The sequence below is a fragment of the Cryptomeria japonica genome, chromosome 5 (assembly GCF_030272615.1).
Source record: "Cryptomeria japonica chromosome 5, Sugi_1.0, whole genome shotgun sequence".
Classification (NCBI taxonomy): domain Eukaryota; kingdom Viridiplantae; phylum Streptophyta; class Pinopsida; order Cupressales; family Cupressaceae; genus Cryptomeria; species Cryptomeria japonica.
Genome location: NC_081409.1, coordinates 400,329,686 through 400,354,745, shown reverse-complemented (window position 1 = coordinate 400,354,745; position 25,060 = coordinate 400,329,686). Strand labels below are relative to the sequence as shown.

The 25,060-nt window shown below is 37.6% G+C and overlaps 1 protein-coding gene across 3 annotated transcripts in view; it reads right to left on the bottom strand.

Annotated features, from left to right (window-relative positions):
- The window catches only part of LOC131076497 (phosphoinositide phosphatase SAC8), a 207,863-nt gene that overhangs the window by 143,490 nt on the left and 39,313 nt on the right, over positions 1-25,060 (bottom strand). For all 3 annotated transcript variants that reach the window (XM_058013721.2, XM_058013722.2, XM_058013720.2), the window contains exons 4-12: positions 15,841-15,968; positions 15,629-15,720; positions 15,414-15,471; positions 15,115-15,171; positions 14,953-14,986; positions 14,650-14,730; positions 14,395-14,501; positions 14,182-14,268; positions 14,000-14,077 (exon numbers count right to left, since the gene is read on the bottom strand). In XM_058013721.2, coding sequence (XP_057869704.1) covers positions 14,000-14,077; positions 14,182-14,268; positions 14,395-14,501; positions 14,650-14,730; positions 14,953-14,986; positions 15,115-15,171; positions 15,414-15,471; positions 15,629-15,720; positions 15,841-15,968 — 722 coding nt within the window. The remainder of the gene's footprint in view (positions 1-13,999; positions 14,078-14,181; positions 14,269-14,394; positions 14,502-14,649; positions 14,731-14,952; positions 14,987-15,114; positions 15,172-15,413; positions 15,472-15,628; positions 15,721-15,840; positions 15,969-25,060) is intronic.

Sequence of the window (25,060 nt, the reverse complement as noted above, 5' to 3'; positions counted from 1 at the left end):
TTCTTCAAACTGAAAATGCCTCTTCAAGAAATGCAACCAATTCTTGGAAAGAAGAAGGAAAACCAACAAATAGAAGCAAACCGCAATGCACAAACCTTTGCCACGTTTTTGAAAAAACGTCTTTAGCAGAAAATCGTGGCACAAAATGCAAACTTGGAGGCACAAGAAGAGGTCAAATCTTCCTCAAATCCCAACACCTTAGCATGGAAAGCAAAAAAGATTCATCTTGTCAAAGATTAGTGGCATTAAACCCTTCCAATTTGCAGCCAAAGGAATCACGTGGAGGAAAAACGTGGCATTCAATGCATCATTGATGGATCATTAAATAGCTTAAAACTCTTCTCAAACTCCACGCATAGGTAAGAGAGGGCAAAACGTTTTAAGAGATTGCACCTTGTTTGGGATTTAATCAACCAAAATGTGCCATTAAATAAAAACGTGACTGCTGATCTAGGACGAAAAACCAGTCAAAGCAACCTCCATTTGGCATGAAAGATGTCCAAGAATGCATGAGAATAGGATGCAAACCAAAACGCCTTCCTCCTCCAGCAATTTCTCCACAAAAATTGCCTTGAAATGGTCAAAAACCATTGTTCCTTGCATTTCGGATTTTTTGGAATGAAAGACAAGTTCGATTTTGCACAAGGGAATGAAAATCGGGTTTTTGGGAGAGAATAACAAGTTTTAATTTCACTTTTTCCACTTACAAGCCAAAATCGGGATTTTTAAGACAAATAGCAAGTTTAAAATTTTACTTTTTCACTTACTAGGCCAAAATCGGGTTTTTTGGAGCAAACTGCAAGTTTAAAATTGTCAAAAATGCACTTGCAAAGCAAAATCGGGTTTTTTGGAGAGGAATACAAGTTTTAATTATTTGTAAAAGGGAAATAAAATCCCTACAACAAGTTAGAAATACTTGCACATATGTAAATGGGGATTTAAAATCCCTATTACATGCAAAAACCATTAAAGTAGGGGTTTTTTGACCAAACTGCAAGTTTACTTGTAATTGGGCGAAAAATCCCTATTTTAACTAAACAAGATCAAAAAACAATAAAAAAGACAAAAACAAGAAAGGGAAATTTAAAACAAATTGCAAGTAACATTTTTTTAATAAAAGTACACATGTAATAAGCTAAAAATTTCCCTACAACAACCAAAACAATGAATATCATTAAAACTTGCAGTTTGAAGAAAATTCTCCACCTGCAGTCGGGATTTTAAAACCCGAAATTGAAGGAAAGACATAGCAAACGAACCCAGAATTTGACGAAATTCGAAACGCAGTTCGAGAATGGACTGAGGATTAAGCCAGTCCAAGGATTAGTCAAAATTATGCCTCGAGAAGAGTGCCATAGAGTAAAAAAAATTATTTTTTCACAAAAATTTCATGTAGTGGTCCTTCATTTTTGGAAACAAAATTGAGGACAACAATTGGCTCTGACTGAGGAATTCTTTCATTTATCCTTCAAGATTGTGAAAGAAAAAAATCCAGAACTCTAAGTGCCTTCCTCTTATCCATTGGGTCACAGAGTCAAACAAAGCAAAAACAAACAAACAAAAGACGCAAAATAAACAAGAGAAAGACATTATGTACAAGAAGTTACCTCGAATCTTCATTCAAAGTAATGCTTCAAATGCTAACCATTATAAGGCAGCGCAAATGGTGTACCATCATGATAAGCCAAGATAAAACTATCTTCTCTAGCAACACGGTGAATAGTGAAGGGTCCTTGCCAAAGAGAATCAAATTTGCCATGTAAACCTTTTGGTTCCCTTCGCTTATCCCAAAGCAAAACACGATCACCAACTTGGAATCCTTTTTGCTTTGCTTTCTTATCGAAAAGAATTTTAACTTGTTGCTGATGCTGAGCAATCCGATCTACCACTTGTGTTCTTTGTTCTTCCAACTGAGAAAGATACATGATCCTTTTGTCTAAAGCATTCTCATAAGTTTGATCTTCAACTACTTTAGCCAACTTGAGAGCAGGAAGTTCCAAAGTGATGGGTATTTCTGCATTGATCCCATAAAGAAGCTGACATGGTGACATACCAATAGCCCTTTTGGGTGTAATTTTGTCTGCCCATAAAGCATCAAAAAGAGCCTTATGCCACCTTTGATTTTCCTCCACAAGCTTGCAAATAATAGTAATCAAATTCTTGTTACTAGATTCGGCCTGACCATTACCTTGGGGATAATAATCGGATGAATGAGTTAACATGATATTATACTCAAAGCAAAATTGTGAAATTTCAGAGGAAGAAAAGGTGGCTGCATTATCAGTCACGATTTTGAATGGAACACCAAACCTGGAAATAATATTCTCCTTAAGGAATCTGCATACTATCTCAGAAGTAGCGTTCTTTACCGGTATTGCTTCCACCCACTTGGTGAAATAATCAGTAGCTGTAAGGACATATGAATGACCTGCACTTGAAGAGGGATTGATCACACCAATGAAATCAATGCCCCACTGCCGGAAAGGCTCTTCAACAATAACCGGCTTCAATGGTAACGCTGCAAGCTTTGGTTTGCCTACAAACTGCTGACAATGTACACACTTACGCACCCACCGGAAAGCATCTTGAAAGAGTGTAGACCAATAATACTTTCCTCTCAAAATTTTGTGAGCGGTCACTGGCGCAGAAAAATGTCCACCACAAGCCTTGTCATGGAAAGATTCCAGCAATTTGGTTTGTTGTGCTTTGTCAACACAACGGAGGAAAGTACCGTCAATCGCTCTTTTGTACAAACCAATATCCCATAATACAAAGTTCGCAGCTTTCAACTTGATACTTCTTTTTTCCTTGAATGAAAAATGTTGTGGACATTCACCATAAGTCAAGAAAAATGATATATTAGAATACCATTCATCAGTAGTACAGACAAACAATACCTTGGGAAGATCTTCAGAATCATCCAATTCTCGCTCCTCTGGAATACCTTCCGCCATCAGCTGACAGAGTCCTCTTCCTCGAACAAGCTTCGTAGGCTTGATCTCCAAGTCATACTCTTGGATTTTAGCAATCCAATTTCCTCTCTTTGTGCCAAACTCCTGTTGTGTTAAGATAGATTTGACTGATGTATCAGGAACTAACACAACGGTATGAGAATTCAAGATGTAAAAACGGAAGTTCTTAACTGCTTTAACAACCGCATAGGCATTCTTCTCAATAGAAGAATACTTGAGTTCATGAGATTTCAAAGGACAACTCATGAAAGCGATAGGAGATTCAATCCCTTCTGAATTTTTCTACATCAGAATAGCCGACAGAGTATGCTCAGAAGCATAACTATACATGATGAACTCCTTGGTGTAATTGGGACAAACCAACACAAGTGCATGAGCAATTGCATCTTTGATTTCATTAAATGCTGCTTTTCCTTCAGAATTCCAATGGAAAGCAGACTTCCCTTTCATCATATCCACAATATGACGAGTCTTTTCTGCAAAGTCAGGAATGAATCTTCGCAGGAAATTTACCTTACCAAAGAAGGAATGAACAACAATCTTGTTGGATGGCAAAGGGAGATTCTGAATAGATTTAACCCTCTCAGGATCAACTTTTATACCCTCCTTGGAAACAAGATGCCTGAGGAGTTTTCCTTCTGTTACCCCAAAAACTGACTTCTTGGGATTAAGGGAGATGTCGTGCTTGCGACATCTTTCAAGTACATCTTGTAAATGAAAAAGATGATTCTCACAATTTTTAGAAAAAACAGTAAGATCATCAAGATACACTACAATATACCTTCCCACAGTGCCACGGAACGCCAAATCCATAGCTCATTGGAAAGTGGCTTCTGCATTGCTCAACCCAAAAGGCATTCTGCGCTATGCAAATGTACCCCATGGAGTAGTAAATGCAGTCTTATGTTGATCAGGTTCACTAACCTCAATCTGATTGTATCTCGAAAATCCATGTAGCATAGATAGCATCTCGGAACCAATCACCGTTTGCAAAACTTGATCCATGATTGGCAATGGATAATTATCCTCGAGTGATAGCTGATTAAGATTCCTGAAATCAACACAGATACATATTTCTCCATTCTTCTTACGCACCGGCACTATATTTGCCAACCATGTTGAATGATGGATGGGAAAGATAATCCGAGCATCAAGCATTTTTTGAACTTCAGAAAGAATGGTACCTGAAATCTTCGGATTATACTGGCGTTGCTTCTGTCTGAAAGGTTCTGCACCAAGCTTGAGAGGAATGTCATGCTGCACTTCCTTGGGTTGAAAAGATTTTAGATCATCATATGAATATGCCAAGACATCACGGTATTGACGCAAAAGCTGAATAACTGATCTCTCTCATCTGAAGTGCAGTTATTGCCAATATTGACAAACTTTGGATCTTCATCTGATCCAATGTTATATTTCTCATATCCCATAGGAGAATCAGCACTTTCTTGTTGTCATCTCTTGATATAACGATCAGGTTGATCGAAAAGTTTTTCAAGAGAAACCAACCCCTTGGGAATCTTATTTCCTTTCAGCTGAAGAATATTTTCATCTGATTCAGATGATGTTTTAGACATTGAATCTGAAGACGAAGAAGTAGGAGAATTACTTCCTTCAAAATACAGGTTGTTGAAACCATCCTCAGCTTGCAAGAAATTATTGATCTGCTTGTCATCATTAAAAATCAGCCAATGATCCCAATTGTTAGGCACACTAGGTCTGCAGATTATCTCAATAATATATTTATCTTGACCAAAGTCAAGATGGGGAATTAATGAAGTAGCTGAAACAGCAAGAGAATCAGCCCTATCATTGTATTCACGAGGAACAACTGAGATATTGAAAGAATCAAAATCTTCAATATTTTCCCATACCAAATTGCGGTAATGCTTGAGTCTGTCATTCTTAGTTTGATATATGTTTCTTACTTGACAAACAATTAATTCTGCATCACCTTGGGCATGAAGATTTATGATTCCTCTTTTCAATGCAATGCTCATTCCTAACAAAAGCGATTCATATTCAGTCGTATTGTTGGTATTAGCAAATTGCAACTTGAAAGAGTAAGGGAAGATCTCTCCCTTGGGAGATATAAGGACTGCACCGGCTCCGGATCCATTTGTAGCGCAGCTGCCATCAAATTCAAGAGTCCACACATCATTTGAACTGTTGTTTTCATTGGAATGATTGGAGCTGCCTTCATCCGAGATGGGTGCATTATGAAAAGAAAAGTCGTCATCTTCTTCCATAGGAGAAGATGAACTTTCCTCTTGAGTAGATGAAGAGTGAAACTCATCTTGTCGAGGAGGTAATGGAATACTTTCATCAGCAAGAGGAGATAAGACCTCTTCAACCATAACATATGAACTGGAAGACCCATTTTCTGACGCTTGATCCTAATCAGTATCAACAAACTTTTCATTTGCTGAAAGTAGTGAAATGTCGGAGCTGCTAGAAGGATAATCTTCAGCAAGTTCTGAAATTTCATCTATATGAAGATAATAATTCCAGAAACATGAAGATTCAAAAAGAATCTGAGCATGAGGATCATTAGACTTGACAACCGTGTACTTGGTTTCTCTTTCAGAAATCAACTTTTGCACAACCCTATCTTCATCAGATGTGTATGAAACCTTTCATACCATGCCCTAGGTGCCTGCTTTAATCCATATAAAGCTTTATGCAATCTGCATACCATGTCTTTATTATCAATCAGAGCATAACCATCTGGCTACTCAATGTATACTACTTCTTCAAGTATCCCATTCAAAAATGCCGACTTAACATCCATCTAGTATACCTTGAATTTCTTGGGTGCAGCAAATGCAAGTAAAGTTTTGACACCTTCCAGTCTTGCCACTGGTGCAAAAGTTTCACCATAGTCTTCTCCTTCTTCTTGTGCATAACCTTTGCAAACCAACCTAGCTTTATTGCGAACCACAACACAATCTTCATTCAACTTGTTCCTAAAAACCCACTTAGTTCCTATCACATTTTTATTTACCGGTCGGGGTACCAGGGTCCATATGTTGTTCTTCTCAATTTGATCTAATTCCTCCTCCATAGCTTTAACCCAATGATTATCACCAGATGCTTCCTTAGCAATTCTTGGTTCAATAGTGGAGATCATGCAAGAATTTTCTTTGATCCTTCTTCTGGTTAGTACCCCGGCATCCTGTTGTGCGAATCGCACACCCATCTCTGTCTTAGACAGGGACCCCCCAGTTTGTGCCTTTCTGTCCTGACCCTGAAATTTGTCTAAGTCTGGAATTTCCTAACCCTGAAATTTGGCTAAGTCTGGAATTTCCTGACCCTGAAATTTGGCTAAGTCTGGAATGTCCTGATCCTGAAATTTGACTAACTCTGAAAAACTGAGGAAACCTCCAAAAACTAGAATTTGCAATATAACTCTTGGAGGTCTGAAACCACTCTCAAACATCCTGAAAGTATATATGGAATATAACATAAAGTATAAGAACTTATACTTAAATGTTATATTCCATATGCTCAATTTCGGACCCACAAGCCAAAAGTTGAAAAAGTGAAAAGTTGCCAAAAGGTGGTTTAGGTCCGAAATTTACCTTAAGTTGCCAAAAGACCCTTTAGGTCCGAAAAACACTTTAAATGTACATTTTCGGACCCTAGGGCGAAATGTTTAAAAAACGCGATTTTGCAAAATATGTTACTAGGTCCGAAAACCACTTAAGCGTCCATTTTCGGACCTGGGGGGGAAATTTGAAAAGTGTATCGAGTTTGAAAAAAAACGCGTTGAGGTCCGAGGTTCCTTTTAAAATTCGCCAAATATGCTATAAGCCCCGAAATTTCACTTAAGTTTTCCTTTTCGGACCCTGGGGAGCAAAAGGAAGAAACGCGAAATATTTAAAAGGGACGCACTTGGTCCGAAAATCGCGAAAGTGCCCCCCCACCTCCGAAATTCGCCTTTAGTCTATATTTTCGGACCCTTTGGACCAAAATGAAGAACGCGAAATGTTTCCGAAGGCGTTAAAATTCCGAAAAGCACTTAGAGCTTGTTTTCGGACCCTAGCTCCAAAATGAGAGACAAAAGGAAATCGCGAAAGTTCCCCCCAGCTCCGAAAATCATTTAAGATCGAAAACGCCCAAAGGGTCCGAAGTTTTTTTGCGAAGTGTTAAATGGTCCAAAACGCCTTAGTAAACAAAACGTCCAAAGCATCCGAAAATTCCAAAGGGCGTAAAACCTCCGAATTTGGCATTAAAATCACGAAATTTCCAAACGCGTTTAGCTCCGAAAATACTCCCAGTCTGCCCAAAAACGCTAAATACTCCGAATTTGCAGAAGTGTCAAAGGGTCCGAAGTTTTCTTTAATTTGCAAAAGTGTTCAAGGTCCGAAAATTACCCTTCAGTTTGCATAAACTCTCCATGCTCCGAAAATATCTCCAATTCAAAAACGTCTAAGCTCTCCGAAATTCACCAGAAAAAGCATGAGAGTTAGAGTTTTTTAACAATTTGCAGAAGCTCTTCAAACCTCCAGAGTCGCGCTATAAGAAGTTTTCAAAACGCCCAAGACTCCAAAGGTAAAAACACGCAGAAGTAAATCGCCCAAACACCATCAAGACCAAGGATCAGATTTCACATTCGAAGAGAAAGGAGAAGCATTTTCAAGATACATCTCACAAAGAGCTTCTCAAGCCAGACGTCATAATTAGATTTAATATTTGTTAAATAAATTAATTAATTTTTCAAATTGATTTAATGAAATGAAATTGGTTGATTGATCGCAGGACGTCATTAAAAAACCAGGAGAAGGCCTCAAACGCAAATCAAGGAAGGATCGCAATCCAAAGCCAGGCGTTGAAGATTGGAAAAGAAAAGATGCAGGAGCATGAGGACAACCGAGCATTGGGAACCGTGCCGCTGAACAAAGATGAAGTCCACCACCGGGACCAAAGACCAAAGAACATTGAATGTTGCAAAGTTTATGCCTTCTCGAGAAAAAGCACACAACTGGATTTAAGTCTAGAAATTCAGTTTTAAAACTGAAACTGCTTTATTGTAAATTGCCTATGGGTTTCGTGCAGGATATTTTTGTGGATAACTATTCCCAACCACCAACAAGACCGGATAAACCTGAATTAAAGCCAAAAGTGGTTGGTAGTTGAGATAGTTGTTGGTTGGATAACTGAGAATTAATTGGGCATGGGTCAAAGCTGCCAGCTTTTGGAAGGCAGATCAGGGCCCTTGGATGCAGTCCATCCTAGCCTCTGATTCAAAATTGTAATATCTATAAAAGGCAGAGGCCTTTCTTTCGTAAAGGGTTAGATTGTTAGATAGTGAGATGGTTAGATTGTTAGATAGTTAGATTTTAGAGTTAGAATAGGTTAGATCTTAGCAGTAGCATAGAGATGCTGCAGAAATTGTTGTAATAGGCACAGTTGAAATCAATATATAAACATTGATTTGGTGTTTATTGTCTTGTTTTCATCCTGTTTGCATGGCTTCTTTCAGCATTTTAGATAGATCTTTATGCTTTGGGTGTGCAGGTATTTGATAGATTTGGGCTCATACCACTGAGGATATGCTGATTGTGTATCCTTTTGTGTGGTTAACCTGAGCCTTCGATTGTGCTTAGTTCAATTGTAGATGTCCGTCTGAGCTGCGCCAGGATTGGGTGCTTAGCCGTGCGTCTCCAGTCTGAAAATCTTCCAAGTCCCTTTGAAGATTGCACCGTTCCTGCAAGGTTGTGAGCCATTCTGGCCAAGCAGGAATTGGTTATGTTGAATCCGTCTACCCGCATACCCGCGTTGTTAGTTTTAGATCTCCTAACCCTTTCCTTTTGCTCTTTATTGCCTAATTCGAGAATCACAGCAGACTAGCTTGTTGCAAATCGTAAGTCCCCTTGTGTTTCCAGCAAAAAACACATCAAGCCACTGAGAGATCCCGCAGTCAAGACCTGATGAAAGAAACCTTGAGGTTGTCTCCTCTGATCAAACTTAGAAAACAGAATTAGAGACTTCCTTATCTCGAGAGGATAGGATAATCAGTTGGCTATTCTATTCTGCGTTGGCCGTATGGAGCCTGCAGCAATACGACTTCAGACACGTCAACACATCCTTATCCCCAATAATCTGTTCAAGATTGTGATTCAGTCTCACATATCTTAGAATAGCATGATCATTATCTTCAAGTTCATCTTCTTCATTATCATCATCTTCTTCTGAATTTATCTTTTCCGGTTGGACTGGTACATCAATATTTGCTTTGCCGGTTTTAGATTTCACAATTTTTGGTTCCAAAATCAAAATGCAAGGATCTTCATCCTTTTGCTCTAAACCGGTTTCCTCTGAGACTTCAGGAAATTCATCCACTCGAACATCAGTACTCTCAACAATTCTCTGTGTCCGGTTGTTAAGACACTTGTAGGCCTTACTCTTGGTGGAATAGCCAAGAAATATACCTTCATCACTTTTAGCCTCAAATTTGCTAATATAATCACCTCTCTTAATATAACATTTGCTTCCAAATATTCTGAAATAACTAACATCAGGTGATCTCCCATACCAATATACATAAGGAGTCTTGTCCTTACCTCTCTTTACCAGAATCCGGTTCATAGTGTAGACAGCTATGCTGACAGCTTCTCTCCAGAAAGTTTTTGCAACACCTCCTTGTATCAACATCGTCCTAGCAGCTTCAACAACTGACCGGTTGTTTCTCTCTGCGATACCATTCTGTTGTGGTGTCCTTGGTGCAAAAAGTTGCCGCTTGATACCATTTCCTTCACAATACCTAGTGAATTCCTCAGAAGTAAATTCACTGCCCTAATCTGTCCTCAAACACTTTATCTTCTTACCGCTCTCTTTCTCAGCTAAGGCCTTGAATGCCTTGAACTTACCAAAAGCTTCAGTCTTATCCTTCAAGAATGTAACCTACATCATCCTTGAGCAATCATTAGTGAAGATCATGAAATATCTGTCACCTTGAATACTTTTTGTTCTTATTGGTCCACAAAGATCTGTATGTACCAAATCTATCAAATGTTCCGCTGAAAAAGATTTGCCCTTGAAAGTTGAGGATGTCATCTTTCCCAACTGACATTCTTTGCACAGAGCATTAACCGGTTTGTCTAACTAAGGCAAACCTCTCATTGTCTTGGACTTACTCACTTTAACAATGTTATCAAAGTTTATATGACAAAATCGCCTATGCCAAAGCCAACTATCATCTATCTTTGCAACTAAACAGTTGCTGACTTTAGGTTTAAGATGAAATAAGTTACCTTTAGTTTGCTTCCCGGTTGCAATTAGTTCCCCTTTATTGTCATAGATCTTGCACATACCATTTTTAAATTCCAATGGGTATCCTCTGTCATTGAGTTGTGTCACACTCAAAAGATTGTGCTTTAGACCTTCAACCCAGTAGACGTCATCTGCACTACTCTTTCCATTAAGAGAAATAGTTCCCTTACCTTTAACCATGCAGGGTGAATCATTACCAAATCTTACAACTCCGCCATCAAATTCCTTCAGAGAAAGAAATTTGCTTTGATCACCAGTCATGTGATGTGAACAACCACTATCAATGATCCAATCATCAGAGTTATCCATCCTGGATACTAATGCCTTATGGTCTGACATCTCTTCTTTAATGGCTACAAACACAATGTCTTCATTAGCATCACCATCAAATTCCTCATCAGTGAGACCACTATCAACAGCAATGAGGCAATCTCTTTTGCCTTTACCCTTGTACTTCTTGAATTTCTCTCATTTATGCTCATTATCACCATTATGACAATTAGCAGTAATGTGTCCAATCTTGTTGCATGCAAAACATTTCAAAGGTAATTTGCCTCTATATTTACCTGTACCTCTAGGTAACCGCTTGGCCAACAATGCTTCAAGCTCAACTAAACTATCTTCATCATCAACTTCTCTGTTGGATCTGGATTCATAACTATGACTGGCATCTCTACTTTTCCTCATAGATGGGTTAGAAACAGAAGCTCTAAATGCAGACTCAGATTTCTGTACACTACCATCATAACCATTTAATTCAAAAGCGGTAAGCTTGCCAATGATGGAGTCAAGAGTTACCTTAGTTTGTCAATGGACTTCAGCTCCTGAATAGTTGCAACTCGGATAGCGTACACCGCTAGCAGGGTTCTCAGTACCTTACTGATCACTGTGGAATCTTCCACTTTACCTCCTGCACTCTTAATTTCACCGACTATCTCTTTTATCCTTTGACCATACTGCTGGATATTCTCACCTTCAACCATCCGCATGTCATCAAACTTTCCTCTTAGACTCTCCTCTTTAGCAATCTTAACATGTTCATCACCGCTATAAATCTCTTCAAGTTTTTTCCATACCTCATATGCAGTTTCAAGACCATGAACATCTACATACTCTGAATCAAACAAAGAAATGATAATAGCCTCCAATGCTTGATGATTTTCTCGTTGCTCTTTCTTCTGATCATCAATCAACATCCCAATAGGTGCAACATACTTAGTATCAACATGTTCCCAATACTGACTTCCCAGACTCTTGATATAAATTTTCATTCTGTCACTCCATATCCTGTAGTTCTCTCTATTAAACTTCGGACCTTCCTTCTTCATCATGATCAGCAGATCTTTACCTCAAGTTCTTAGGCTTAGACCTTAGAATAAGTATCCGATCAACTACTGAGAGGGGGGGGGGTGAATCGGTAGATAGAAAAACTGATAATAAACTTCACCAATCAATCTCTCAAAGTAAACTTAGAATAAAAACTCTGTCAAGATTAAAACTCATAAGATAAACCGGTTGTCTATTACAGCAAATTAACAGTAAACAACTTCTTCATATCTCAATACTTCCGGTTATCATGACTTATCAGAAATAGTTAAGTAGTTAAGTAAATCAACCATGAAAACATAACCACAAAAACATTCACCACTTGACACAAATATTTTTGACATGGAAACCCAAATAGGTAAAAACCACGGTGAGATGAGACTCACAAGATAATATCTGAACTCTTCTGAAGTTCGCCCTGTTAGGAGCTTAGCCTGTTAAAGCTTTACAAAAAGTCCTGTTAAGAACTGATCTTGTTAGGAATCACCCGGTTAAGGGATTGACTACAAATGCCTTGTTAGAAGCATTACCCTGTAAGGAGTAACCTCGATAGAGGATTTGAAAATTTAATCTAATGGACTACCTTGTTAGAGGATTTGAATAGCACCAAGCTTGTTAGAGCTTACCCGGTTAGGGGATTTCAATTCTGCTGTAATTGTTAGAAAACATTAGGAGTTTGTTGATCTGTCTGAATAGCACTACACTTGCTTGATCAGATCCATTTCATGCTCCTATCTGCCTTTACTCAAACTGCAGATACATCATCTGGTTAGGCAACCACACACTCAACTGAACTGTGTCTATATCTTTGCCAACTCCCTTAAAAACTAAACAACTTCATCGACATTAAATACAAATCAATCAGGTCAGTAACACAACAAAAACCTAACTCTCATCGAGATTACAAACAAATTCGGTTCAACTATGACCGTTGGATTACATAGCAATCTCTGCACATCAATCAAGAAAACCTTGATCGCTCCTTGATCACCGCTTCATCGAACTTAGTAACTCATCACGCGTTTTGCATTAGATGCAATACATTTGCTCATTCCCTAGACAAAAACCGTTACAACAACTCGCCAAAATCTCTTGGAATTGTCTTCATACAATAATCATGCGTGTCATCATCATTACCGCTCATCATCAGATCATAAACCAATATAACCAATTCACCAAACTTAATCGGTTAGGGTTTATCAAAAACAACAGGTAGGGTTTACCGGTTACAACAATAGATAAGGTTTACACCTTTACACCGATTACCGGTTCTCCTCACAAATTCTTCCTACCGGTTACAGTAACAATATTACAACAATATCAACAATATCATGACCGGTTCAATTGACATCAATGACAACATAACATATCATTAATGCAATCTTCATGCAAATGCCAACAGGATCAAGCTTACCTTCGATGGTGCAGCCAAAGGGAATCCAAGCATCACTGGCAATGGAGGGGTCTTTAGACATGCTTTGGGCATTTCCATTCTGCTCTATGTTGTAGACTTCCGTATTGATACCAATAACTTGGCTGATAGATGATATTATAATAGTATTTAAGATAATTGTCTAATTTGTCAATTTTGGTCTCTACTCCCAACCCCCCTCATTGTAATCAAGTTTCTTATGTGACGAGATCCCAATATTTAGTGGGGACTGAGAGTGGAGACCTCAGACGGATTGAGGGGCATGCCATTTTCACAATTTTATCACTTAAAGGTAAAATTACATATTTGGCACATTTTTGTATATAAAAATGATTTATACTTTGATTTTTATTTTTATTTTTATTTTTTGTTTGGGCATCCCTAGGTTCATTGCAGGTCCTTCACAAACCCACAACAAACCCAAAGTTCCAAGGTGGTACCCTAAACAAACCCAGGCTGCTCCTGTTGCAGAACCTCTACCCACACCCATTCAGTACCGGACCAGGACCCCAAAGGGGCATTTGCATACCCAGTAACTTAGCTTAATAGCTATATCAGTTTTGGTATAACATGTGTAGTTATGCTTTACAATGTTTACATCTTAGTTATCTTGGTTGGTCTTTCTTTGTTATATGCTTGAAGGAATTTTGCTCACTGCTCTGGCAGCTCTGGTACTTTTTTAATACCTTGATTGCCACAATGATTATGTCTCTCATAATTTTGGCTGTTAAAATAAGATCATCCTCCTTCAATTTTTATTCAATATCTTTAACTGTTATTCTAAAAAATTTGTGGGTTGCAATTTCATTTTTGGAAATAATATTTGAAAAACACAGGCAGTGATTTTACATAAAGGTTAAGTCCCCCAAACGAGCATTAAAACAAGAAACAATTAATATAATGGTTGTACGTGCAATATGAAATTTGTTAAAAACTTATAAGTCAAACAATACCAATAAAAGACACCAAAAAAATATGGAGAGTGATGTCATACTTGATCAACTAGATCTATAGCTACAATAGATCCATATCTCTGTACAAGATCGTAAAAATGTCGCTGTACAACTTTTGGCTGAAATAGGCAAAGCCATAAAATTAGTATCACATTTATTAAGATGTAACAAGTGTAAACTGAATGAATAAAACTTGAAGAAAATCAATAACATTTAGACATACCGTTTTATCTGTATTTATAATATTTAATTTCGGCTTGTAGGTCAGATCAACAATTTGTTCCCACAAAACAGGAATAGACCCACGTACCTGTAAATATAGAAATGCACATTACTGAAGCAGCATGTATAGAGTTACAAATTTAGATAATACTCCAACTTTGGCATACATTTCTTATTTTCCCTTTGAATGGACAAAGCATACATCTGCAACTACCTGTAGATATGAACCTGTAAATCCTTCAACTTCTAGCAGCTGTTCAGTTTCTATAAAATTTGCAACATGACCTTCCAGGTTAGCTCCCCTTCGCCACATTCTTGTTCCTGCAAAGTTTACATTATTTGAATCTTTTACAAATAAAGATGGAACAAAATTCTATATTTCATTCTAAGTATACAAATATTGTTATACTTTACAAGGGACAAGCAAAATAGAACATTGCTAGTCAATTCATTTTCCCATAGTACATACCTATTCGTCGCGTGCACCTTCTTGAGATTAAAGTGACTGTAACTAATTTTTCTTTAAGTTTGACTTGTATAGTCTGAAAGCGTAATTTCCAGTTAAGGTAATACAGTATATTAACCAAAGTTGTTAAGTGGCTCACACAAACGAAAAAAAAATTGTCTTGTTTTAACAGGCAGACAAAACTCTCAAGACAACACACTTTAATGAAGTGCTTAACGAATCATGAACTCTAATCCCATATAGTGAGTGATTTTAGCCTGCCACAATGATCTAGCACACCATTGTAAACTGCAAATTTGAGGATATTGCCCTGAATAACAGGTAAAATGTATGGCTCAAGCTGCAATACAAACCATTGTACTTACAATTATGATATACTCATGAAGGGTTCTGTGAGAATTCCTACTAGTAAATGAGCAAAATCAAATTGCCTCTACGCAGTTTAGGTTCTTGAATTTAGATTCTTACTTTAGCCTCTATCAACTCTTCTATCAAACTTCTGTTCCAGACATAACGTGGATCAGCCTGCGACAAGGACAAAAACATTGGATACTAGGCATAAATGAACAGAATACAAAATTAATTTAAGTATGCACTAGAAACACATATCACTGCACTTAACGAATATGTCACAGAATGAATTGAAAATATGATCAATTATAGTATTACAAACGTCCAATCATTATAAAAGACAAAAGATTGAGGAAGAATACATTTGCAGAGAATTATACAAAAATATATCAAAACCTATTATACAGAGACTTGACCTGTTTCCACAGCGGGGACCTTTTTTTTAACCCTTCTAAATTATAAATCCTTTGTACACTGCAACACACATTCACCAAAATAAGAGTTAAAAATGTTGTGTCTTATTAGCTTTACCATTCAGTAAAATTGCAAAAGATGTTTTAAATGAAAAAGGGAAGACTATCTGCCTATGAGAACACAATGCAGACCAAAAAGAGTTATATTGAGTACCCACTTAAGAGTTAGATCGGTTTCATATGAATAGTATAAACCAGGAGTTTTCTCCACAGTTTTTAAGAGGCTCACAAAGTAAGCTTCATCTCTTTTCTGTTCAATTAAACTTCTCAATACATTAGTCAAAAGTAAATTAAATTTAAACCGAAGTCATTTCAAGATAAAACACACGATCTGTCACTCTGAAATACAGCTTCATTGTAATATACTTACTTCTGCTAAGGATGAAAGCTTCAGAACTTTGTTGCAAGATAAAAACTTCATAGACGTGATTCGATAAACAGAAAATCCACGATGCATGCCCATTTGCTGTCGAGAAGTTACCACAAGTATGTAGGTACCTGAATGAAACAGCATCAATTAAAAAGATGAGCAAAAGGGTAAACATCATCAAAAATATTCAAACCCATACGAAATTTCTCAGTTACTCTGAAATTAAAATTTTGACTAAACATTGTGCTCATTCAAACCACAGTCAATCTATTTCAAGCAAAACTGGAGAGAATTTTCAAAATGACAGAGAGAATATGTATTCAAGGCTATATAATGGTCAGGGAATTATTGCACCCATATTCAAGTCAAAGTCTCCTATGATAATAAATTCTCAGTAATTCTTCATGTATGTCTACAAACAATGGGTAACTCCATGACTAAATCAAGTTAAATTGTATAACCTTTGTGAGAAATGTCAGACAGTTAAATTGCACCATGTGGCTGTAGACTAAAATCTTCTATGCTTTAAATATACTCACTAAACGGATGTTTTCAGGCATTGAATAATTGTGACACTAAGTCAACTAGATGACCAACCACATAGATCATCTCTTGATCAAAATCAATCACAAGACTCAGAATCAGCAAGTACTCGGCAAACCAATTTATGTATTCCTTTTTCTGGAGTGACTAATCTAGACTTGGCAAGTACTCTCCAAGACTGACTTGGCAACTACTTGTTGGGCCTCATAACTAATGAGGGTCCTCTTGTAGCCTATCCGTATTTTCCAATAGATCTTGCAGTTTGTTCCTTAACATGTAATCTCTATGATACAATTACATGGAACAATCACCCAAACCTCTATCCCCCACATTAATTTGGACCTCAACTTGCAAGTATCATTCAAGAATCAAACTAAGTCTCACTTTCAATCCAGATTTCTTGTAAGAGATGATCACCAAATCTATGTTGAGTGGCAAAGGAAATGAAAATAACAACGAGAAATGTAGGACAACAGGCAACTAAATCAATATGATGTATGAAGCCAAATAGGAACTCAAATTCTCAAAGTAAAGAAATGGCCTCTTGAAAACTTATGGATTAGTGAAGTGGTGAAGGAATTCTCCATCTATACTGAAAAAATGATGCAACACTTGGCGTCAACATTAGCATCCCCTCTTTTTAAGATCCGGGTTGATGCTGGTTTCTCCAATTTCATTATGGTTTCATCATATTTTCCTGCTTGTTTTGGTTATCAATGGCATTTTTATTTTATTTCTGAATAAAGATAAAGTAATATATTATTAAAAAGAAGTGGCTTACAACAATCAGATGATCTGTAATTTTCGGCAGGTATCAGCATTACATCGAACAAAGATAACTCTAATGTACTGCTTTGTGGTGTAGTCCTTGGGAACCACTATCAATACACATTGTCCTCACTGCTAATATTTGTCAAGTTATTAATAATAGTAAAGAAAATATAAATAGCAGGTAACGTCCCCTTTATATTGTTTTATGGTTTTATACCTCTTTTGTACTTTCTGATTTTTTTGAAACAAGAAACAAACTGAAACAGCAATTGAAAATTGAAAATAAAGATGGAAAATACTTGATCAAAACCTCAAACACTTCATCAGCCAAATCTGAACCAAATTTTGATAAATTGAATGGCTGGTACAAACCCTAGGTCACTTCAAATGCTCAGATAAATTCAAACATAAATTTAAAAACCCTCAAAATCTGATTTTATTGAATTTTGGAATTATTATAAGCTGGAAATTGCTCTAAAATCAAAATCGGATCTGAGTTTACAAGTTTCAACTCACATAGACGAGTGGTACAGCAAACTGATCCAGATAGGTTAAAGGCTGTACAGACTGGTACAGAAGCTGTACGGCTGCAGTAGGAGCTTACAATGACCAAAAACACTATTTTTAACCCTCCCTGCTGGTGCTGCAATGCAAACCAGACCTCTAAGTGTCAAATCAGCAGCTATGGACTGTCCTCACAACTAACACCTCCAAAATCAGCAATAAGTATCACAAAAAATGTTTCACCGGATTTCTAATTTTTTGTACAGTTGGGCTACCTCCAAATAGTGCCCAAACCCTCCAATGATGTCAACCAGCAGCTATGATTATAACAACTCAAAGCCAGCCCTTTAGGATGCCCCAAAATTTGACAAAAATCTAAAACTCAATATATAAACCCTCAAATATGCATCAGTAATGAAATGATGGTTTTTGCTTGCCAAAAACACTGTAGCAAAATCAAAATCCACCACAAATAGCACAATCGTGCATAGTGCCTGGACTCACTAGAACTCAGCAAGTTCCAGGCCGGGTGACCCTGGGCAAGTCCCTAGGGGCCCAGACCCGGGCTCGCCAAGTCCTTCCAGCCAAGTTCTAGTGACTCGATGACTCGACTCGGACCCGGCGAGTCCCAATGTCCGGACTCGACCAGCGGCAGCCTTCAAAAATGCAAAATAAATAAAAATTTTAAACATGTTTTAAGTTACTTTTTTTTTCATTTATATTTCCTTCTAAGTTGTAGAAGTCATCTCATTTCATTCTATTGAAAAAATAGGAGGAGAAGAGTGAGTTGTGAGGAAAAAGAAGAGTGAATAGTAGAGTAACTAGCAAGGAGGAGTAAAATTTCTTCAACAAATCACATTGGGGCAGTGTAATACTTGCATTTGGCACATCAAGAGCTTGTTAGAGAGGATTGGAAAGAGGTTGCATTTCATTTCAACCTTGTTATAAGAGGTAAGATTGAATTTTTTTGGTTTTTTTGGTGTTATATAAGAAAAAGTTGCATTGTTTTTTTTTTAAACATTTGTATTCATTTCTTTCAAAGAAATCAAAAAAAAATGTACATTGTAGGGTTTGCTGATTTATTTAAGTTTTGGAAAAAAAAACTATCTACATGGTAGGGTTTGTTGATTTCTTTGAAAGAAAATGAATACAAGTTCTATTACATTGATTTTTGTTTCAAAACATTGCTATTACATTTTTTTTGTATTAATTTATAATTTAAGAATGCACAAATATTCATTTTTTTTTAATTTTGTCTTATTCCAACAACCTTCAACTTTTGAAAACCATATTTTTCACAATGTCTAGTTCCACTTCCCCTCATAGAACAATTCCAGGTAGGAAAGATCCAACTTGGAAACATACTGAATATTTTCCGGGGCAAAAAAAGGAGAGGCAAAATGTAAATATTGAAAAACAATCTGTCATGGAGGCATAAATAGATTGAAATACAACATTGTCGGCATACGTGGCCATGATGCAGAGCCTTGCACACTAGCACGTCCTGAGGCTATTCACGAGTGCCAAGTGCAAATAGAGACATTTGAGGCTCAAAAAGAAATAAAGAAGAGACAAAAGGAGGATTTGGCTAACATTGGTTGTGTTGGACAGGCTTCTTCCATGCCTCCATATCATCCTAGTGTGAGTGCTAGTGCTAGTGCTACTGATCCTGTTGCTGGTAGTGCCAGTGGTAGTGGGAGTGCAAGCATTGGTTTTAGAATTCGAAAATCTAGGATGGATTCATATTTTGAGCCACACTACTCCTGGTGCCCAACCTTTGCTTGAGAGCATGAGTTGGGACAAGGAAGTACACGATAAGGCAAAAGGTGCAATTGGGAGATTTTGGTACTATTGCAATATTCCATTCTTCGTAGCCAGGTAATTCCTTTTAGTTTTTATTTGATTGTTTTAAATTTTTAACTTTTTAATATTTACAGTTTGTTTTGTCTAATGATTTTTTTATCGGACATGGAGTTAGACATTTATTTAATTTATCTGTGGTAGGTCTCCTTATTGGTAGAGCATGGTTGATGCCATCGCTATTTGTGGGGCGAAGTTTAAAGCCCCTTCTAATTTTTAGTTAAGTGGCCAAATTTTGACAGATACGGTGGCTGATGTGAAAGCCACATTAGAGGACCAGCAAGAGGTATGGAAGAAGGGTTGCACCATCATGACCAATGGTTGGACCGATAGGAGAAACTGAACGCTCCTAGAATTTCTTGTTTCTTCTGCAGGTGATTGAATAAATTTAATTTGATTTAATGACTAGTATTTTATTTTTAATTTTTGATTTATTGAATGATCATTGATCATTGATTTTGCTTTGTTTTCAAATTTTAGGTGGCACCATGTTCCTGAATTCCATTGATGCTTCTGTACATTCCAAAAATGCCACTTACCTATGTGAGGCTATAGAGGAGGTCATATATGAAGTGGGTGAGGAGAATGTAGTACAAGTGGTGACCGATAATGCAGCAAATTATGTTGTTGCAGGTAAACTTTTGATGGAGGCACCCATCTATATTTTGGTCTCCATGTGCCGCTTGCATTGACCTCATGTTGGAGGACATTGGTAAGATTGCGTGGATCAAGACATGTGTAGAGAAGGCAAAAAATATTTGCAAATTTGTATACAATCATGCATGGGTCCTTAACCTAATGAGGCAATACACGAGGCAAAAGGAGTTGGCTCGTCCTAGAATCACTAAATTTGCCACCAACTTCATCACATTGCAATCCTTGATTCGGAGTAAGGCAGCTTTGAGACATATGTTTGTTGGTGAGGAGTGGACTTCCTCATCCTATTCTACGACTGTTGCAGGGGTTGATGTGGTAGATTGCATTTTTTATTAGCCATGCTTTTGGACCCCTTGTGCTGAGATTGTGAAGGTAAAATTTTTAAGCATTCTACATTATGTTTTAACTTTTAATTTTTATTCGTATTTTTCTTTTATTTGCTTATTTTCATTCACAATTTCACACTTAAGTTAACTGATATTAAATAATGTTTCACAATATTTGCAGTTCGTTGAGCCCTTGGTAGTTATCCTACGAGTTGCTGATGGGGAGAAGCCTGCAATGCGCTACATATACGAGGGCATGGATAGGGCCAAGGAGGGCATCAGATCTGCCTATGGAGGGGATGAGAGTAAGTATCATCCCATTTGGGATATCATTGATAGGAGATGACAGGTCTAGCTTCACAAGCCCCTCCATTCAGCTACTTATTACCTCAATCCGGCATTCCATTTCCACCTTGATTTCAAGGCAGATGAGGAGGTTCTTAGTGGGCTCTACTCAGTGATAGAGCAAATGTCGCTTGATCATAGCAGCACTATAATCCAAGAGCTAGAGGCCTTTTCTAATGAAGAAGGGGAGGTCTTCTCTCGTCAGCTATGCAAAGAAAATAGGACAAAAATACAACCAGGTAAAAATATATATTTTAACTTTTAAGAGCATAATTTTAATTATATATTATTCCATTTATTATTAATTATTAAATGAGGCTGATTTTTTTTTTTTTTCTCATTTCCAATAGATGGTGGCAGATGTTTGGTCCTAGAACACTGAATCTTCAGCAAACAGCCATTCGTATTTTGAGCCAACTATGCAGTGCTTTTGGTTGTGAGCACAATTGGAGTATGTTTGAGCACATACACTCCAAGAGGCACAATAGACTATCTGTGGAGAGGTTTCATGATCTAGTCTTTGTTCATTACAACCTCCATCTTAGATAGTGACAGGTTATGGAACATGACACCACCCCGATCACACTAGAGGAGGTCGATCTAGAATCTAAGTGGATCGGTGAGGCAACAGATCCTGTCTTTAGTGATGAGGACTTAGATTGGATCAACCAGGCAGATAGAGAGGCTGAGGCTGTAGCCACAGCAGAGGAGGAGGTTAGAGCACAAGCAGAGTCAGAGCCAACACCAGATCCGGACACAAACACAGCTGATGTCAATGAGGGTGGAATGGAGTCACAGGCGGAGAATATAGCTACTGAATCATCTAGGACCTACCTTAGATGCCTTTGTAGGAAGGATCCGGGATCCTCTGAGCCATAGACTTGTAGTTGTTTTGATATTTGTGTGGAACATTTGATGTCATGGATTTCATACTCCATGAGTTTTGTAATAACATTTGACACTATTTATATATCTATGTTTGCTATTTCCTTCAACTACAATTTGTGTTTATATTGATGTGATCGATGTATACTTGTGTATGTGATCAAATTAGCTTCTATTTGATGATATTATTGTGTATTTAAGGTTTATTTAATAAAGGATGCATGAAACAAGTTTTAAATCCTTAAAAAATCTCTAAGCTTCTTGGGTTTTTCACTTTGATGAGTCTTGCTGAGTCCTAGCCGAGTTTTTTTGCCGAGTCCAGAGTCCCAAGTTGGGTCACTCTTGCCGAGTCTGCACCGAGTCCGAATCTTGCTTCTATGCAATCGTGATACCCAGATGGAATCACACAAAATTGGAAACAAGAGTTTTTGTCCTTGATCCCAAATGTGGATTTCAATAGAGTTTTCATCACTGAATGCCCTAGATTGAACAAACAACTCAAATCTGAAAATTGGATGCAAAGAGGATAACTTGAATGATCATGAAATGAAGAAAAGTACTCCTTTTATAGTTTCCTTTTTCAAGTACTAAATTTTTGTTTTTTTTATTTTGTTTTTTTTTCCCCTCCAACTATCAATAACACTTTTTATATTAAGTGTAATAAGAAAAGACTTTTAATTTATTAAAATAACATTATTTAAGTTGCCCCAAAAATAAAAGCGACCAGACCCACTAAAAAAATATTATTAATTATTTTAATCTGAAAAAAGGGTCATGACATAGCAACAAAATACCATATCCTATCATCCTTGCTATTTACATCAAAATACATATTCACTGGTTCCAAAGCCTTGTATTTAATCAAATACTCTATGATTGTAGATACCAATGAGCTTAGAGACCAAATTTTAATATAAAAGATTTTATTTTACCAACAAAAAGAAAAGAATTGGAGTATGTTAAACAAATCTTTGTCACAAGATTCTGTTGTGCTATGCACACACTCCCTATCTCTGACAGGGACCCCCTTCCTTTTTGCCTTCCAAGGCATGAGAGAGAGAGAGAGCCTTGGGGGTATAGGGAGTCAAGGTGAAGTCAAAGCATGAGGAAATGGGGTGAATCCGGGCCCATGAACCTGTATTTGTGCTGCACCATAGGAGCTTGAGGGTTTTGGCATAAAAAGAACAAAGCAAGTGAAGAGGAAAAGCAAGGAACGAGACCTAAATTCCCCCCCAAACTATAGGCCAGCCAAGGATTGATGAAGGAATCTTGGGATTTCCTCTCAAAGTTTTGGTGGTTGACTTTGGAAAAGGAGCAAGCATTTCTGCTAGGGACATCACACATGCTGCAATTACTCAATGAGTCTAGCTTGAGCCCAAGCTAAGGCAGTCCAAGGCCAAATTAGAACAAAGGCAACTCAAAATTTACTGCTTTTTAAGCCCAAAAGTCACATCATGACTTATTCCTTAAGTGTTGCAAATGCCTAAGAAAACACCAAAATTCATCCTAAACCTATGAAGTTTGGCTTTAGCAAGTAGACAGTCAGAATGTCTTTTCCGAATCCCCTTGCAAATGCCTAAAAAAGGCAGAAGTTTATACTTTACCAGAGCAAAGTTCGGTGTTTTCAACCCTTTTGGCATCTCAAGTTCGAAGTTTAGTCCGAAGAAAAGGCCGAACTTTAGTCAGATGTTTATCCCTTCCCTACAAGTTCAGTAAAATCAGACTGTGGCTTCTTCTTTTTGGCCTTCCAAAGCCGAGATAAACACCAAAGTTCTGGTCCTGTCTCCTAAGTTCGGCCTTTTGCAAGTAAAAGGGGGATAAGTTCGGGTTCCTTTCAACATTCCAAATGCCTAGGATGATGCCAAGGATTCAGCTTTTTCCTTCAACATTCTAGGCTTCTGAAATCAGATTCTACAGTCAAACTTTTCATGGATAACAAAGTTGCAGCTGAAGTCCAGGATTATGAACCTCAAGCAAGAAGATTCCCCCTTATTCAAGGTGTCTTAATCCAAAACTTTAACCAGCACCTGAGCAAAGTTTGGCATTTTCCAAAAGTCAAGTTATGTCTTGTTCCTCTCAACCTTCAAATGCCGAGAAAAGGTCCAAACTTTCCCTCTCCTAGCAAATTCAGTGTTAACAATGAAGTGAAGATTTAGTCCTTCTTCCAAAGGTGCTGCCAATGCCGAACTTTAGGCCGAACTTCTGGCCCTGTCTCCTAAGATTTGGCATTTTCATGTTCAATCAGATTATGCCTTGTTCCATAGTGCTTACCAGTGCCAAAGATACCCCCGAAATTTGCACAAGCTCTCCAAATTTGGGGTAAGAGTGTAGAACCTAGTTTGACTTTACCCTTGCAAGACTTCCTTATGCCAAGTTTGATCCTTGGCTCTTCCCGGATCACTTCCTCAAACACAAAAGACCCTCATAGATATGATGGCAAAGTAATGTTCAAATCCTTCGAGGAATGAGTAAGAAATGAGTGATGACATAGGATGGAATGTGATGGTGAGAATGAATAACTAAATGAAACAATGATTGATCCTTGAACTTATGTATCCATGCAGGATGAAGAGCACAAAGGGGGTCATGCGGAGATGCTTGGGACAAATAAGGCTCTACAACACTACAATCCGGAGCGCTAACAAAAGAAGGGACCATACAGAGAAACCAAGCGTCCATGCAAATCAGATGGCATTTATTGAATATGTCGGAAGGATCCCCATGAAAAAAGAGGATGGATTCCATGACAAGACCCTAAAGATGTCAATGAGCAGAGCCAAAGACAAAGTAAGAGGGGGTTGGATGAGCAAAGGCCACTACCACCATCAGCATGGCAACAAGTTGAAAGCCAGAGTATGAGATTGAAGGATCACAGAGCAGTGTTCTCCAAGGCCAATTAATTTTATTCCCAGAATTCTAGAAAATAGTGGCAAAACACACAAAATGCTACAGGAGTATGCAGAAACAAAAAAATGAGCAGCTGGAGATGACAAGAAATAAATTTATTGTTATGGCAATTATTTTATTGTAAAATGACTACTTTTGGCCCTATTTAATGCAATTCAAAAAGGGGCCACAAGTTATTTATTTCCCAGCTACCAAATTTACCTTATTGTGCCTTGATCCCCGTGAATTTTTGTCTTCTAGTGGGATTAATTGAAAGTAGCTGAAAAGGTGGTTGATGGTTATTGAGATTATTAACCAAAAAGTTGTCAGGATTTCTAGAAGGCAAATTTGGGCCACTAGATGGATTGAATCCAAGCCATTGATTCAGAATGTAAAATCTATAAAAGGCCAGTGCCTCTCTCATTGTAAAGGGTTAGAAAAGT